The following is a 17500-nucleotide window of genomic DNA, read 5'->3' as shown; positions in this document are numbered from 1 at the left end:
ATACCCACCCGGCCACCACAACACTAAAATCAATGTGATAAAATAAACACTGAAAAAAACGAATCCCTCTCGACATCATAGGTTTTCGAGATTCACCCCACCACCATACTAAACCCAATATACGCAGGTATAATCTGCCCCTTAAGAATCATAAGGTTCGATTCGTAGTCATCAGTGTTACTCGCAATGTGCACGTCTTACTTACTCGTCTCTCCAAAACATTAGAGCACACATGCAAACTCAGTGTGTTGTTGGTTATACAGTAGTGTTCTTGTTATCATAAGAAATAATAAAGAGCCCTACATGCAAACTCAGTGTGTTGTTGGTTATACAGCAGTGTTCTTGTTATCATAAGAAATAATAAAGAGCCCTTCATGCTAACTCAGTGTATTGTTGGTTATACAGCAGTGTTCTTGTTATCATAAGAAATAATAAAGAGCCCTTCATGCTAACTCAGTGTGTTGTTGGTTATACAGCAGTGTTCTTGTTATCATAAGAAATAATAAAGAGCCCTACATGCAAATTCAGCGTGTGTTGTTGGGTATACAGCAGTGTTCTTGTTATCATAAGAAATAATAAAGAGCCCTACATGCAAATTCAGCGTGTGTTGTTGGTTATACAGCAGTGTTCTTGTTATCATAAGAAATAATAAAGAGCCCTACATGCTAACTCAGTGTGTTGTTGGTTATACAGCAGTGTTCTTGTTATCATAAGAAATAATAAAGAGCCCTACATGCTAACTCAGTGTGTTGTTGGTTATACAGTAGTGTTCTTGTTATCATAAGAAATAATAAAGAGCCCTACATGCAAATTCAGCGTGTGTTGTTGGTTATACAGCAGTGTTCTTGTTATCATAAGAAATAATAAAGAGCCCTACATGCTAACTCATTGTGTTGTTGGTTATACAGCAGTGTTCTTGTTATCATAAGAAATAATAAAGAGACCCACATGCACCACTTGTGGCACTAGTGAGCCATCATACCTTGCGGTCTATGATGCTTTGTCTGGCAACAAGTAGTTTCCTTCCATCACTACCTGCCCGGTCTGGTCAGGTTCGTGTGTGTTGTGATGCCGGGTCTTGTTTGCAGTCTTGTAATCACCAATCAGCAATTCTGATCACTCGCCAGAACCGATGTTGATGATCCAAAACAAAGTTAGTTACCGGTACACTGGCACACTCTGGTGTTGACTGAGTGCGTATGTAAAAGCACGAAGCGTGCAAGAAAATGAATACAATTTGCATCATTGTGGGGATGCCAGTAAGATGCGAGAGACACAGAAAAGACAGTCAGTTGCAGACTAACGGACACACAGACTAACACACACACACACACACACACACACACACACACACACACACACACACACACATACACACACACTCATTCACACTAGCGCGCGCTAAAATGCACACACGCGCGCGCACATGCACATACACACACACACACACACACACACACACACACACACTCATACACAAACTAACACATACACACACACACGCGCGCACGCACGCACACACGCACACACGCACACACGCACACACACACACACACACACACACGCACACACACACACACACACACACACACACACACACACACACAATGCTAACCGCTTCATCAGCGTCAGTTCTATAGGCTGAGCATGTTCTATTCCATCATCACCTTAGTCAGCAATACAGAATATCAATACAGAATTCCTCGAGCACAATTGTGAATCATATGATGGATGCACGATCTGCAGGCAAAGCGCACGATCTGCAGGCAAAGCCCACGATCTGCAGGCAAAGCGCACTCTAGTCAAAGCACATGCGTTTACACTTCTGGCATGCAACAACAACGACAACAACAACAAGAACAAAAACAACAACAGAAAAGAAACAGCGGTGCTGCCTGTTTATCAGCCCGCTCAGTTAAAATCTAAAGAAAGGGGGGGAGGGGGTGGGGGTGATGATTGGGAGAGACAAGACATTTATCCAGAGGTTATGGCGTCCTTACGGGGAAATGCAAAACCACAAGGGTCGTACCTGTGTTCGCGTGTACAGTACAAAAAAACCAGGTAGAGACAGGGCTCGGCCTCTCTGTGCATATTGGCAACTAGAATGAATACCCGCTTCGCCGGGTAGCCGGCTTCGCCGGGAAGAAGTACTTAGAGCCGTGTACGCCGGCTTCGCCGGGTCCGAACAATGGACCCGCCAAGCTTAGGTCCCTCCCAGATTCGTGGAATGGGAACAGCACGAAAATGACTCAGTGGCCATAATGCCATTCCTGACCATATCGAGTCCCATCCTTGTCGACGAATGTAACCGTGTTAATCACCTTTGGAGGCGAACTCCACTCAAACAGGATTGAGCAATTTATAGCTTATCTGTAAGCCCTTTTGAACTGTTATGGCTTTTCAAAGGAAGGCCAGTACATACAAATACACAAAAGCCGCCAGACCACATCACAAACAGAACTGAACAATCCCCAGGTGTTGCTCACATAGAGAGAGACACACACACACACACACACACACACACACACACACACAAACACACACACTAACACAGAGAAACCGTATCTATAGAGAGATAGATGACAGTGTATTTTTCGCGTGGCTATAAATTGATTCGACCTTTGCACTTTTACAGTGAGGATAATTTACGGGTCCAATTTACGTTCTGGACACTGCAGTGACCTTCTAAAAATAGTAACAGAACGCCGGGAATATCTGAACACGCCCCACTCATACTATAGTGCACCATACGAAGGAAGGGAGGTAAACGCTGAAAACCTGGAGAAGATGAGAAGATAAGGAAGAGTTACTTATAATGGTGAAATGAACACAAAAACCAAAATCGGTTCAGCGCTGCGCGCTGAGAGCACGTGTTGAAATATCTCATCGATGATATTGTGTCCGGGGTGTAGCTGAATACGGTGTCCAAATTTGAAAAAGATCCACCGAGAACTTTGGCTTTGGTGTGTCGGTATGGGGGCCCGGGTAGCTGAGGTGGAACCAAAATAGCTGAGGTGGAACCAAAATCGGTTCAGCGCTGCGCGCTGAGAGCACGTGTTGAAATATCGACCAGGTTGTGTCCTGTCCCGGGTCTACCTGAATATGCCCACCAAATTTGAAGCAGATCCATCGAGAACTTTGGCCGTGCATCGCGAACTCACACACAGACACACACACACACACACAGAGACACAAGTCGTATATATATATAGATGAATTAGTCATATTTCAACGCGCAAAGCCGCACTCTCTGGGTGTCATTCTTGAAAAAGTCATATTTCGACAGGCACGTAGTCGTCAGAATCCTCTTGGTCCAAACAAAAATATATGTTGGTTTAGGGTAACTTGACCAAAACAAAATAGGGTCGGTCGGGTTACCCTAAACCAACATATATTTTTGTTTGGTCTTAGTCTAAAGGCGCTGTGGTCCTCTACGAGCCATATCTTTATTTACCTCGTGTGTTTTTTTACTTTCTTTCTTTCTTTCTTTTTTTCTTTCATTCATTTGCCGATGCGCACATTCTCGTCTCTCAACGTGTATCCCATCTAACCCCTGTCTTTCCGTCCTGCCCTCGAAAACACCGACTCTGTTGACAAGGTGTTATGTGTTTACATTTCACGCCCACAAGCTAACGTCAGTTGTAAGGTGACATATGATTTTGTTCCCAAAGGTACACATAACCTTACTCTTCAGTCGGAGGTCTAGACACACAGCTAGGAGCAGTAAATGGGAGAAATGTGAATGGGAAAGGGCAGTAACTCCGTTCCAATTCAAACAATCCCATCGTTTAGCACGTGCGTGTCAGTTTGTCTTTTTGCAAGGCCATGGTGTGCAAAAAAAGCCGTCTGAAGAGCTGTTTTGCATTGGGCGACACGAAAAAAACTACACAATTTGAACGTGGAAGTTGAACTGTTTTGCGTTCAGAGAGAGAGAGAGAGGGGGGTGGGGGAGATGAGGGAGAGAGAGAAACGGACAGAGAAGCTGTCTGCGTGTTTGCCTGGTCTGCCTGCCTGTTCGTCTGACCATCTGTTTGTTTGTGTGTTTGTCTGTCTGTCTGTCTGTCTGTCTCTTTATCTGTCTGTCTCTCTATCTGTTTGTCTGTCGGTCGGTCCGTCTGTTTATCTGTCGTCTGTGTCTCGGGTCGTTTTGACGATGATGGCCTTGCAGTTTCAGATGGGTATATGTACAACAAGGCTGAAATGGACTCGAGTCAGGCAATGAAGGCCCCCTAAGCCACAGAACTCTATTGCTATGAAAGGATACAAGGCCAATTTGAATTTACCTGTCAAAAAAATAGCTGGTCTGATCTTGCAATAGCGGACGGAATTTCACGGATTATTCTCGTTTGAATATTTGCATTTAAAGCAACTTAAACTTGTATCCATTCCAGCTTCGTCCATACATCCTCCCTACCCCATCCCTCCTCCACTAAAACGACTTTTTTTTTACCCTTCTATCTCATCTATGCAGAACAGATGCCAAAAGCGTGAACTCCAATAACATGGCACAAGCAGAGCTATCAATTGACAACGGCTTTGCCAAATTCCATTTGTCTGGTTTAGATTTGCACTGCAGGTACCAGCGTCTTTTCACAAGTGAAGTGTGCTATTTGATTTTTTTCTTAAATTCGATACCATTTTTTTGTCTGTGCTAGTTTGGATCGTCTGCAATTCGATATCCTTTTGTCTGGAAACAGATCAATATGAACTTCTGTTTGCCATGCGTATGGCTTTCTGCAATATAACATTATATCAATACATCACCAACTATTCAGCAATTAATTTTACAGATTAACAATCAATCTTATTATTCTTTCTTTTGTTAACGTGACACTTGAAAATAACATCTGAAGGCGGCTGTTCAGTCTGGCAATCTATTATTCATAGATTCGTAAGATAATATTTGACATCAAGGAATTGATCAGTCTGTCTACTCTTACAAATTTTAAACGTCGGCTTGATAAATTGCGTTGAATGGACACTGGTAATGTTAGCTTTCACAAAATCTGGTCGCTCCACAATTTAAAGGTAACTTTTTTCCCGTGTATATCATCTCATAAATCACTTTATATCTCTCCAGGCTTAAATAAAGAGCATTCTTCCTCTTTGAACATAACTAACCCATCCGTACAGCCTGGCTGCTCTTTGCGCGGAGATGGAAAGAAGCATCCGGACTGGCGGTGACTGAAGGGATGAAGAGTCGATACTGATACAGTCCTACCTCTTTCTAACGACTCTGGAAATGTAACCAAACATCGGTCGTAATACGGAGGGGTCGTAATACCTTGTGGCCATTTCTGCGAAAATAGTCACTGTGGTCTAAATTATTGTATTATGCATCTAAAGACTGTTTTTCATCATAAACATCTGTTTCATGATGTGCTATCACTGATACTTCCTTGAACTTTTAGAGATTCACACTGAAGTGGAAGTCGGTGAGCTCAGTGAAGTTTGTATACATTTTGGTCCTCGCGTTTCTCCAATCAGAGGCTTCTGTCAACAGTGTCCAAAGTCGCAGAAATGGCCACAATATAGTTTGTTTTTTTTACGTCCACGTCATACATACATGATCCCTGTACATTCAGGTCTTATACCACAGGTACTTTCGTGTCCATTGCTTCACCGATAGTTTGTGGCCACAGGTAACTGAACATTGCATGATTGTGAATATTACACCAACCTGGCCTAATGTCTTCTTCATTCCATTTCTGCACATACTCCTCTCCCATAAAGTTGTTATGATTGTTGAGAGTGTTAGCTGTGTATGTTTGTATATAATAGTGTGTATTGCATATATGATTATTGTGTGAACAGTACATGTGGTGATTTGTGTCTGTATGATTAATTTGTTTTATGTAGGTTGTACTTTTAATTGTTCTATTCTGTATATATATGTTCTTTTGTAAAGGGCCTAGAGCCATAGGTTAGGCACTTAAAAATGTCTAGTTATTATTTAAGTTATTGAGACATCCCAGTGCACTAAGGGATTTATAGAGCAAATCGAGAAAATTCATTATTGAACGAAGCTTATAGCGCTGAGTTCAATAATTATTTTCGAGATTTGCTCTATAAATACCTTAGTGCACTGGGATTGTTTCAATGACGATATTGTCAGTACCGCCAGAGAAAAAAGAAGATTCAAAACGCACATTTTGCTACGCGCATTTGGATAGGCGTAACTGTGTGGTCAGGTTTGTGTCAGATCTACTTTTGTGTGGGCTGTCTCAAGTGTGTCGTGCTTTCGTCACACGCAAACTCTTGTTTTAATTTCTGTTGGTAAATTCCAGAGTAGCGTTAAGCTAAAAAGTGATGATCTTTCATACAGACCTCATTTAAACTCGGAGAAAGGACTGTGCTCTTAGTTATTTGCGATTCGAAACCTTCATCGAGCTTCGACAGATTGACTGTGCAGAGTGTTGCCCCTTGAATTGACTCCAAGGCCACGGTTAGCACATTTTCAAAGTAAATGTGGTATGTTTCTCGTGTTGTATCTTCACTCATCGGGGAGTCTGGTACTATATATGAACGGTAAGAATGCTCTGAACTCTACACGTATTATATCCCCATCGTTTGTTTGTTCACATTTGCCCAACATGTTAATTTGCTGCGGGGTTTATGTCGTCTGCTAGGCGGCTAGGGCAATCGAACCACTGAACTGCAGTCTCATTTCAAAAACAAAAATTGCTCGTCTGCACGCATGAGGCAGGCTATGTTTTCGATTCCGATTGTTGTTGCCTTGAAATAATAATTCGGAAACCATTCATTTACTGAACTGATGCAGTCGTATTTCAGTGTAATCTACTATAACAGAGTCGACTTTCAAATGCTGGTCTAGCTGGTACGTTATCGGAATAACACTTGTGTTTTCTGTTTGCCGCTGGGAATTTTATACTAACTCATCATTTGGTAATGTGGTTAATAAGCTACATGCCACTAACACGGCATATGAGAATAATCTTTGCAAGTCAAAACGAGAAGAGACCATTGTGGAAGAAACACAGCCGTTTCTATTTTTAGATCAGTGGGATTCACTGTGGCACAGGCGCCTGCGATCTGTCAGAAAAGAACCACTTCTGCTTTGAGCCGCAGGAAATTTATGGTTATTTTTTGGTAAAGTGGAGAATATAAGCTACGTTTCATTAATTAATTGTGAGGATGACAGTACAGTCTCGCTTTGACAAAGGGCGTAAGAATACGCTCTGTGGAAAAGTGCGCTAACAGATTTAACCGCATCGCCATTAGCCAATCAACTGGTTCACATCAGTCATGTGACACCAGTACTTACGGACAATTATTATCATTATTATTATTGTGGCAGCCTTGAACTACCTTGGAGGCCAAGCTAAGATCTGGATAGATATGGACATTTCTTGTAAATTTCGCCCTGATGTCTGGTGTTACGTGTACATTCCGCATTGATATTATTGGTAGATGTACATTCGGTACTGATGTAAATGTAATGGTGTTACATGTACATTCCCCATTAATATTAAAGGCAGATGTACATTCCGGCTTGATGTCATTGTATTGATGTTAGATGTACATTCCACACTTGTGCGACATATACATTCCCCATTGATATTATAGGTCGACGTACATTCCGTACTGGTGATACAAGCACCTCCGTGCCAGAGAAAACTGTGGTGACCTGAGGGAACAGCAACCTCCACTAATATAACGAGCATACCCCGGAAGATGCTGTACTGCATGCATGTACTTTCTAGTCCTGCCTAACCTGGACGCTAAGCTCGTACCTTTGTGTTTATTTTGATGAGCATTTCTTCGTGCGCATTATGATGAGTGTTCCTGATACCTTTGTGTCTGAGCTCGTAATAGTGTCCTTCTGAGATCAGCAAAGTAACCTTTTTTTCTGCGCTTACGTTGACTTTCTCTGTTTACTTAGTCGCTTTCAAGTTACAAATACGCTCGTGCCAAAGCGGCTCACGCAGACTTTAGAAGCACATCAAACTTCTCCACATAATATTTCCCAACATACTTGAAGCCGTTGTGGGCTGTTGTCAACATTCTTCCCAACAGTACAGTCATGGTTTGTGAAAGTGCGGAACTGCGACACGCAGGAGTTGCAGCTCACGAACGTAGAAGAAGAAGAACGAAGAAGGAGGAATGGTGATGTCTGAAGACGTTGTTGTTGTTGTTGCCTTCGTTGTCTTGGATCTTGTTGACACGGAAAAAGGACGAAAGTCAATCGTTCATTTTGTGGTTTCTTTTTCTCTCGTGCGCCAGCCAGGAGGCTGCTTCTGCATAGCTCTGGCTTACTGGTGCAGATTTTTGTTTAACCTTGAAAGAACAGCCCAGAGCAGAGTGTGATGGAGAAACGTCTTCAATGGCCTATGCTCCGCTGGGGGGTAAAGGGCCTAAGGTTTGGCAGTTCTAAACGTCTGTAACATTTCTCTGGTCCGTATTGTAAACAAAAACATCAAACCGCTATTAGGAAGTCTTTTTTTAGCCTATTTTTTCTGTGGATTTCTTAATATATTGTTTTCTTTGATTTTTCAGGTACTTTCGTGTCGGGTCTAATGCGCGGGAACTAGGAAGGACCCAAAGGAGCCAGCCGTCGCAATGTGGGTGTGGACCAACAATAGAGTGGCGTTGGTCCACCCTCTTAGGTATTTTTTTTTAATTTTTTTTTTTACATATATACTTATCGTTACATATTGTTCTCTTTGATGTTCCAGGCACCTTCGTGTCTGGTCTAACAGTGATGTGCGGGAGCCAGGTGCGACCCAAAGGAGCCAGCCGACGTAGTGTGGTGTGGACCAACAGTGGGGTGGCTCTGGTCCAGTTTTTCCTCACCTTCCTCTTCCTGCTGGGCTGGATCTGGTCCATCATGTGGGGCACTGCATTCCTCTCCATTTCCAGTGAGACTCACTTTAATTTCTTTGTTTTGGAGTTATTTAATAGACTTTTCCATGTCTGGCTATGTGTTTTTCAATACAATGCCTTACCTCTCTGAATGTGACACATTATTGATCTCCACACTTTTTTTTTTGACGAATACGACCTTTTATTTGAACAATCATTTTACCGTTCTGCTTTTAAATATCATCCTCATGGCCTCATCTCGTCATACTCCTTCTGACAATTCCCCCTCCACACACACACACGAACACACGCACTTACGCACACTACACACACACACACACACACACACACACACACACACACACACACACACACACACATTCACACACATACACGCACATTCACACACACATAAATTCCTCTCTTTATCAGTGATTAAACACCACATGTCCCTAATTAGATTCGTGCTTATAGGACGGAAAAGAATCCTCCCAATCTCACTGTCTCTCCTGCCCCCTACCTTCCCCAACTTGTCCATCTTTCTTTCACACTACACCCTCTTTTTCTGGCTCACCCTCCCCGGAAAAGTTCTGTATTCCACAGACAATCCTGACAACTGAAGGGAATTTCAAACCTAAGACAAAAAAAAATAGTCTGTTTACGGTATCCCGACCGACCCTATTTTTTCGCGCGACCCCAGACTTTTTTTTTGGCATTGGGAGGGGGAAAAAAAAGAAAAAAAAAAGTCTTTGTTTTTTGGCAAAATAACTTTAAAATATGGTTTTTTGGAGAGAAAAAAAAAAGAAAAAAAATTCCCGACCTACCTACTCTATTTTTTTGTTTTTGTGGGCCTATGTTACCGTAAACAGACTTTTTGTTGTTGTTGGCCTAAGCAGTAAATTTCTGACATGGGCTGTTCTGTGTATTTCCCTGGAGACACATCAGTCTGGAACTGGGCAAATCGAGGTCTTTCTCAATATTTCTTTCTTTCCTAACAGTTGGAGTCCTTCCACATCAGGATAGTTTATGACAGAGACCTGTTCAGTGGAACCATCAATTTTAAAACTGTACAATATGATTTTCATGATTATTTACATATTTGTGTAAAATAAATCCTGCGCTGTTAGACCATTTTTGCAAACCACTTTCAACCCAAGTTATTTGATTATCATGATTATTTGAAGATTTATGTACAATAACGCCATAATAGCAAGTGGCGTTTTCGACATTGCTTTGACAATTTTTATTTTATTTTATTTTTTTTTTGTCTTGCCAAGCTTTGACAATTTCTTTGTCTTAATCGTGATGAGACTTTCCTCTTTGAATCGTATCCTTACCTTTTGTCACTGGTGTTACATTTCGTTATAGTAATGTATGTCTGCATATTTGCTTGCCTGTGTACAGAAGAGTATTACAAGAAGTCGGACATTGAAGAAGTCTCAACGCAGGGAAGAAATAGTAAACACTCTCCCACGCCCAAGAGGGAGCACAACAGCGACAACTCCTCTGCACATCATCACGCCGCAAACCCCTCCTCCTTCTCCGCTTCTTCCTCCAGAAACCACAACCACGCCCACAGCCACGTCCATGGCCACGCCCACGCCCAACCCCACGCCCATCATAGCTCAGAGACTCATCATCATCACCGCAACCATCACCAACAGAGGCAGCCGGTGAGAAACGGCATGTCTGTCAACACAGTGGGCGGGACTTTAGCCACCAACCCACCCGACATCTACATTAACCCTTCCTCCTCCCTCCCGTCCTGCGAGAGAACTCAGCCAATCATAGTGCTGCAAGCGGCGCCCATACATGTCAATCATTCCGAAACCCCGCCCGCTCCGTCACGTGTCCTTATGAACGCACGCACGCGCCACGAGAAGATCCTGCAGCGACAGATGTCGGACAACGAGTTGTCGCCTTTCATCCTGACGCATCAAAAGTTGGAAGCCATTGTGATTCATGATGCTCCCATCGTGCAGAGACCCACAAGGTCAAGGGCGCTTCAAGATGTGGACGAGACAGATCCAAACTTTGCCCCTTTGCCCAAGTCGTGATCTTTAGATCTTGTGGGAACAGTAGATTTCTGAATTCCTGTGATTCATGGTTCAAATCAGACACATTTTAACAAAGCCCGGCTGCCGGAGTCATGACGATTAGATCTTCTACTGGTTTGAGGACAGTGCACTTTATAACTTCTGTGATTCAAGGTTTAAGAGAGAGATCTAAACTATATTTCGTTGTGTTTTTATATTTAGTCAAAACTTGACTAAATATTTTAACATCGAGGGGGAATCGAAACGAGGGTCGTGGTGTATGTGCGTGTGTCTGTGTGTCTGTGTGTCTGTGTGTGTGTGTGTGTGTGTGTGTAGAGCGATTCAGACTAAACTACTGGACCGATCTTTATGAAATTTGACATGAGAGTTCCTGGGTATGAAATCCCCGAACGTTTTTTTCATTTTTTTGATAAATGTCTTTGATGACGTCATATCCGGCTTTTCGTGAAAGTTGAGGCGGCACTGTCACGCCCTCATTTTTCAACCAAATTGGTTGAAATTTTGGTCAAGTAATCTTCGACGAAGCCCGGACTTCGGTATTGCATTTCAGCTTGGTGGCTTAAAAATTAATTAATGACTTTGGTCATTAAAAATCTGAAAATTGTAAAAAAAAATAAAAATTTATAAAACGATCCAAATTTACGTTTAACTTATTCTCCATCATTTGCTGATTCCAAAAACATATAAATATCTTATATTCGGATTAAAAACAAGCTCTGAAAATTAAATATATAAAAATTATTATCAAAATTAAATTGTCCAAATCAATTTAAAAACACTTTCATCTTATTCCTTGTCGGTTCCTGATTCCAAAAACATATAGATATGATATGTTTGGATTAAAAACACGCTCAGAAAGTTAAAACAAAGAGAGGTACAGAAAAGCGTGCTATCCTTCTTAGCGCAACTACTACCCCGCTCTTCTTGTCAATTTCACTGCCTTTGCCATGAGCGGTGGACTGACGATGCTACGAGTATACGGTCTTGCTGAAAAATGGCATTGCGTTCAGTTTCATTCTGTGAGTTCGACAGCTACTTGACTAAATATTGTATTTTCGCCTTACGCGACTTGTTTAGTACTCTCCCGACTGATCGTATGGTACAAGTTATACCCATGGGGTGGAAGAGACAGATCCTGACTATTCCCTATGTATTCAGTTCATGGTCTTTAGATCTGTTGGTGTTCAGACATTGGGTTTTAGAATCCTGTGATTCAAGGTTTGAATTGGACAGATTTTAGATTTTCTCCACTGTCCAAGTTATGATCTTTAAGTCTCGTCTTGATAATGAGTGTGACAATTACTATGATTTAACTTTTGAATAAGACAGATCTACCGGCACAGTTGGCCTAGTGGTAAGGCGTCCGCTCCGTGATCGGGAGGTCGTGGGTTCGAACCCCGGCCGGGTCATACCTAAGACTTTGAAATTGGCAATCTAGTGGCTGCTCCGCCTGGCGTCTGGCATTATGGGGTTAGTGCTAGGACTGGTTGGTCCGGTGTCAGAATAATGTGACTGGGTGAGACATGAAGCCTGTGCTGCGACTTCTGTCTTGTGTGTGGCGCACGTTAAATGTCAAAGCAGCACCGCCCTGATATGGCCCTTCGTGGTCGGCTGGGCGTTAAGCAAACAAACAAACAAAAGACAGATCTGAACCATGCTCCGATGCCCAGTGGTTTTCCGAAAGTTGTGGTTCAGGTTTTACCGATGGGATGAAAAAGACAGATCCAAACTTTGCGCCATTGTCCAAGTCGTGACCTGCGAATTGGGTTTTAGAATTCCTGTGATGCATGATTTGAAGGGGAAAGATACTAATAATGTAAGATACCGACACATGCACAGCTTTGCTATGGCCAAGAAGTATTGCTCTCCTGCTGATATGACTAAACCAGCGAAACAAACTGCACTCTCGAAATTCCTTGCTGTTTCCTCGAAAGACAAACTGAACAAGTGGGGGGAAAGTCTACTGTTCTGCATAATGTATGAAATGTATATTTCAGCACATGAACATTTGACAAGAAACCGGATAGTCTAAACTTGAAATCTTTGCCCCACAATCCAAGATGTGATATCTACGACGAATTCTACGATGGAAATCGTACTCATATGTTTGGGCCTGAAAAACCAGTGATGCTGGATCCAAAGTGGCGTGTGTCGTGATTTTGAAAGATCTTACTGTATTCTCAGTAGCAGAAATGTAATCTTGTGATTTGAATTTTGGAACGAATAGAACGGAATGCATGAGACGGACACTGATCAAATTGAACTGTCGCTCCCCGTGAAGTGTGTGGTGACCTTTTAAGCGTTGACCATGCTCAGTGCATTTGAAAATTCAGCCTTGTGATTTGTAATTTAAGATGAGAGGAATGGCTTGCGATAGACAAACACTGAAGGAATTGAGCTGTTGCTTTCTTTGTTGTGCATTCTAACCTTTAAAGATCTGACTGTGCCCAGTGGATGGCAGAAATCCAATCTGTGATTTGTAATTCAAGATGAGAAGAACAGGTTGCCAAAGACGGATACTGATTGTTGATTCCTGTGTTGTGATGAGTTCTCTTTCATGGTCAGTTTTGTGATGAGTATTTCAGGGTGAGCGGAAGGCTAGGGTTGCGAAAGACATTCACTGACAATATGAAGCTTTCGCTCTCTGGGTAATGTGATGGACACGTGAAGCTCCGACAGTGCTCGACGGACAGCAGACACTCAATCTTGTGATTTGTACTTTACGATGAGAAGACCTGTTTGCGAAAGACATCAACCGGGGGTAAAGTTAAACTTCTGATCATTTTGCTGTAAGCTATGATCTGTGAAGACCTGCCTGTGAAGTGGACAGCAGAAATAGAATCTTGTGATATGAGACAATAGATGGTATGAAATTCTGGAGACGAGAAACAGGTTGCAAAAGCTTGACACTGCCTTTTGCTTCCCAAGATGTGAATGTTTATGATTAAAGATCTGACTGTGATCCCGGCCTGGAAGTAGAAATACAAACTTGTGGTTTTCACTATTATGTGAAAATAACGTGTAACAGAAGGCACGCACTGACACAAATGGATTTAACACCCAGTCCATTGTTAGGGGTACGGTTATATCGTCGGTGAAATCGAAGGACCTCGTAAGTGACTTTGCGCCTAAAGTCATTTACGAGGTCCCACGATTTCACCGACGATATGTGGTTTCTGTTGTTGTGTTTTTGGGTGTTTTTGTGTCTTTGTTTTTGTTTGTTTGTTGTTATTTTTTTGGAGGGGTGGGGTTGGGTGGGGAGGGCAATACATCACCTTTTATACTTGTCTATTTTGACTTCTTGGTGGATTGTTTTTCCCCGAAAGTTGCGTTTAACCTAGGATGAAACATGATGGTCCAGGTCATGCACGAAATGAAGAGTTGAATCCAAGCCATGTCTTGCTGTTCGAACTGTACTCTTTAGAAAGGTATGATGATAAGTAATGTTTAATGCCCTCACGGTAAAACCACTAGGGGCATGTTCCCGGGTTTGCCCCGACTTTAGATGGTTAATAAAAATATATATATATATATATATATACAATACAATAAAAAGTCCAAAACCAAGCCAGAATGTCGCATCTTTTTAAATCCAAATTTTCGGCCAGCAGGCCTTCTTCAAGGTGCACAGACCAAGCGTCTATAGTTACAAAATAATATATAAAATAATTAAAAAATCAAATGAAAAGGGCTATCGCAAGGGAACGATGGTTGTCGTGATCTAGCTCCTGGTCAACGAGACACCAGAGCCGGAGGTGGTTTCAAGAAGCGTCATGGAGTTAGTTTGGAGATCCAGCTGGATCATTATGTGTCAGTGCTGGCAGTCAGCGTTGCCGTTGTGGGTCTCTTTTCACTTTGAATGGAGTTGTGGTGTCACAGTACCAGGGGCAAGGTTTGTCTTGAGGCGGTTTGGATGTAAAGAGCCTTATAGATGCCACAGCCTCGGCAGTCTAAGAAGTCACAGCCTTAGAAGTGTATCAATGGGTGTACGCTTATATTTCAAGCTGTTCAGGTTATGGTATTGCTTGCTTATGGTCCCATATCCTCTGTTTCATGTTTACTATTTGAAGTAATACGAAGTCATGAGTCCATCGCTTTTGCCAGATCCGGCAGTAAAAGAGTTAAGGTTTTGTGATCAAGGCTGAAATACGTTGTGCTCTCAGTAATGATTTAGTAAACCATTGTAAATGTATGATGGAATGTCTCTGTAAAATCCGCCTGATTTGTTTACCATCTGTTTTGTTGATTCTATTTTGAAATTTTACGAGGATGATGCATTTTGAGGACGAATGGACATCAAGCCCTCAATATGTATTCAAACCATAACGACACGATCCTTTATTGGAGACATTTGTTTTGAACTACAATATTGTATGTGGTCAGGAACAAGATTATTTTTAAACTTAACTTCTGTGCCTCTTTGTGAATTTACAAGTTCAGTACTGCTGTAATTTTATTTCCAAAAGCTCATTTTTCCCAAAGTGCAGGAATGTACAACTTTTCAATTATACTTACGCACAGACTCTGACGAAATTAGAAAATAATACTGTATTATCTTACGTTTGTACCGGCACGGTTGGCCTAGTGGTAAGGCGTCCGCCCCGTGATCGGGAGGTCGTGGGTTCGAACCCCGGCCGGGTCATACCTAAGACTTTAAAATTGGCAATCTAGTGGCTGCTCCGCCTGGCGTCTGGCATTATGGGGTTAGTGCTAGGACTGGTTGGTCCGGTGTCAGAATAATGTGACTGGGTGAGACATGAAGCCTGTGCTGCGACTTCTGTCTTGTGTGTGGCGCACGTTATATGTCAAAGCAGCCCCACCCTGACATGGCCCTTCGTGGTCGGCTGGGCGTTAAGCAAACAAACAAACAAAAAACAATTACGTTTGTGTTTCTTCTACTGTCGAACATTTTCGCTGCGACCCGTTGCCAAATTATGCTTAACCCGGAAGTAAATAGCACACAATATTCTTCTCTTGTGATCACCAACCCATGATGCCAGCATTACAGATGATCGGATTCTTTTTGTTCAAAAGCAAATGTAACATATTTCCAGAAGACAGTTTGATTATTAGCAAGGCATGGGAGGAAGTCATTCATATTGAGACAAAAAGGTCTTTAGTTGGCGTGGTTTTAAATAAAGCTTAAGACTAGTCATCGGTCTGTACTGCTGCTATCTGGTGTCTTCTTTGTTCGGTTTGATGGCTCGCCGATTTCTGTCGGGAGTCGGTTGAAAATCGTTTGGACTGTTTGCTTGGAAAACTTCTCACTAATTTATGTCAATATCTAAGAGCGACTTATTGCTTAAAAATATCAACTTAAAATCGGCCATATAAACAGCACTTACAGGCCAACATCGGCGCGCGGCAGATGTAGCTCTAGTTTCTTGTGCTGGCAACGCTAAATTTAGCTCTGCGGCCTTCTGCTGTAACAAGGCTTGGTCTTCTGGAGACGGATGTTCGGCTTTAACAATCATCCCATGGTATCAGCTGTTCCAACACATTTAGAGGCGCTTTTATCACTCTCCTCGTGTACCCGTACCCAGTCCCTTTGTTGCGGAAATCCTTTGCTGTTTTAGAAGGAGATACAGGGGCGGATCTGGGGGGGGGGTGCAATGGGTGCAATTGCACCCCCCCCCCCCCCCAGCGGGACAAAAAAAAAAAGAAAAAAAAAAGAAGAAAAATGTATCACCTGAAAATAGCACTTTACACGCTCAGATTGCACCAGATTGCACAATTTTGCTTCCTTTTTAAAAACAAATTCCGGGGGGGCATGCCCACGGACCCCCCTAGCATGCTCGGCGCTTCGCGCCATCGGTTCGGCGCTTCGCGCCTTTGCTGATAAGATACAAAAAAAAAAAAAAAAGAACTTTGCACCCCCCCCTTTCAAAACCCAGATCCGCCCCTGAGATACTATTTTCTACCATGTACTGATGCAGCATTTTCTCTGCAGCATTTTCGTAGCTGGAAATATGCCAGCAACATACAGATGCTAACATAGATGTAATTCAATCCATGTGTGTGTGTGGTCGTGGACGAAAGCAACGTGCAGTTATTTTAAATGTGAAGTGTTCACCATTTTGTGTACAGGAGTTCACTGAAATACCTGATTTTGTGCACTGAAGATAGTCAAGCTTACCACATGCGTTGTGGCGTTCGTTCTATGATCCCACGTTTTGCCATCAACACTATATACTGCTTGTCTGATGATTTTTTTTTTCTAACCAAAAAAGAGTGACTAAACAAATGAGACGAGAGGGATTGCTTGGGGCAAAGACAAATACGTGGCTTCTATTTGTATCATCCTTGCACGTGGATGTGCTGATGGTGACCTATTTTTGTGTGTGCATTGTACACTGAGACGAAACTGATTCATTCCTTCTGGTTGTTATAAGTTCTGTCAAAACAGACACGTTTTGCGTTCTATTTATGTATTCATGAACGTGTTTTTAAAAACAAAATGTATTCGTCAGTCATTCGTTGTTCATGTTACAACTTTACTTTAACCCGCTCTTGCGTCTGCTTTCTTTTTTACCGTCAAGCATTGTCCCGTTGTCTATTCTGATACTGGAGTATGTAAGATCGCCTTCACTGAGTGGAGTCACAATATTGAACGCGTATTA

At 42.3% G+C, this 17500-nt stretch overlaps 1 protein-coding gene and 1 long non-coding RNA gene across 2 annotated transcripts in view; one reads left to right on the top strand and one right to left on the bottom strand.

The window, feature by feature from the left end:
• Positions 1 to 11067, top strand: part of LOC138952821 (uncharacterized) — a 78451-nt gene extending 67384 nt beyond the window's left edge. The window contains exons 3-4 of the mRNA XM_070324556.1: positions 8697 to 8879; positions 10228 to 11067. Coding sequence (XP_070180657.1) covers positions 8697 to 8879; positions 10228 to 10880 — 836 coding nt within the window. The 3' untranslated portion in view covers positions 10881 to 11067. The remainder of the gene's footprint in view (positions 1 to 8696; positions 8880 to 10227) is intronic.
• Positions 1 to 17500, bottom strand: part of LOC138952823 (uncharacterized) — a 236804-nt gene that overhangs the window by 88475 nt on the left and 130829 nt on the right. The gene's annotated exons all lie outside the window — the stretch shown is intronic.

The sequence above is a fragment of the Littorina saxatilis genome, linkage group LG17 (assembly GCF_037325665.1).
Source record: "Littorina saxatilis isolate snail1 linkage group LG17, US_GU_Lsax_2.0, whole genome shotgun sequence".
NCBI lineage: Eukaryota > Metazoa > Mollusca > Gastropoda > Littorinimorpha > Littorinidae > Littorina > Littorina saxatilis.
This window is presented reverse-complemented; position numbering and strand designations above follow the sequence as displayed.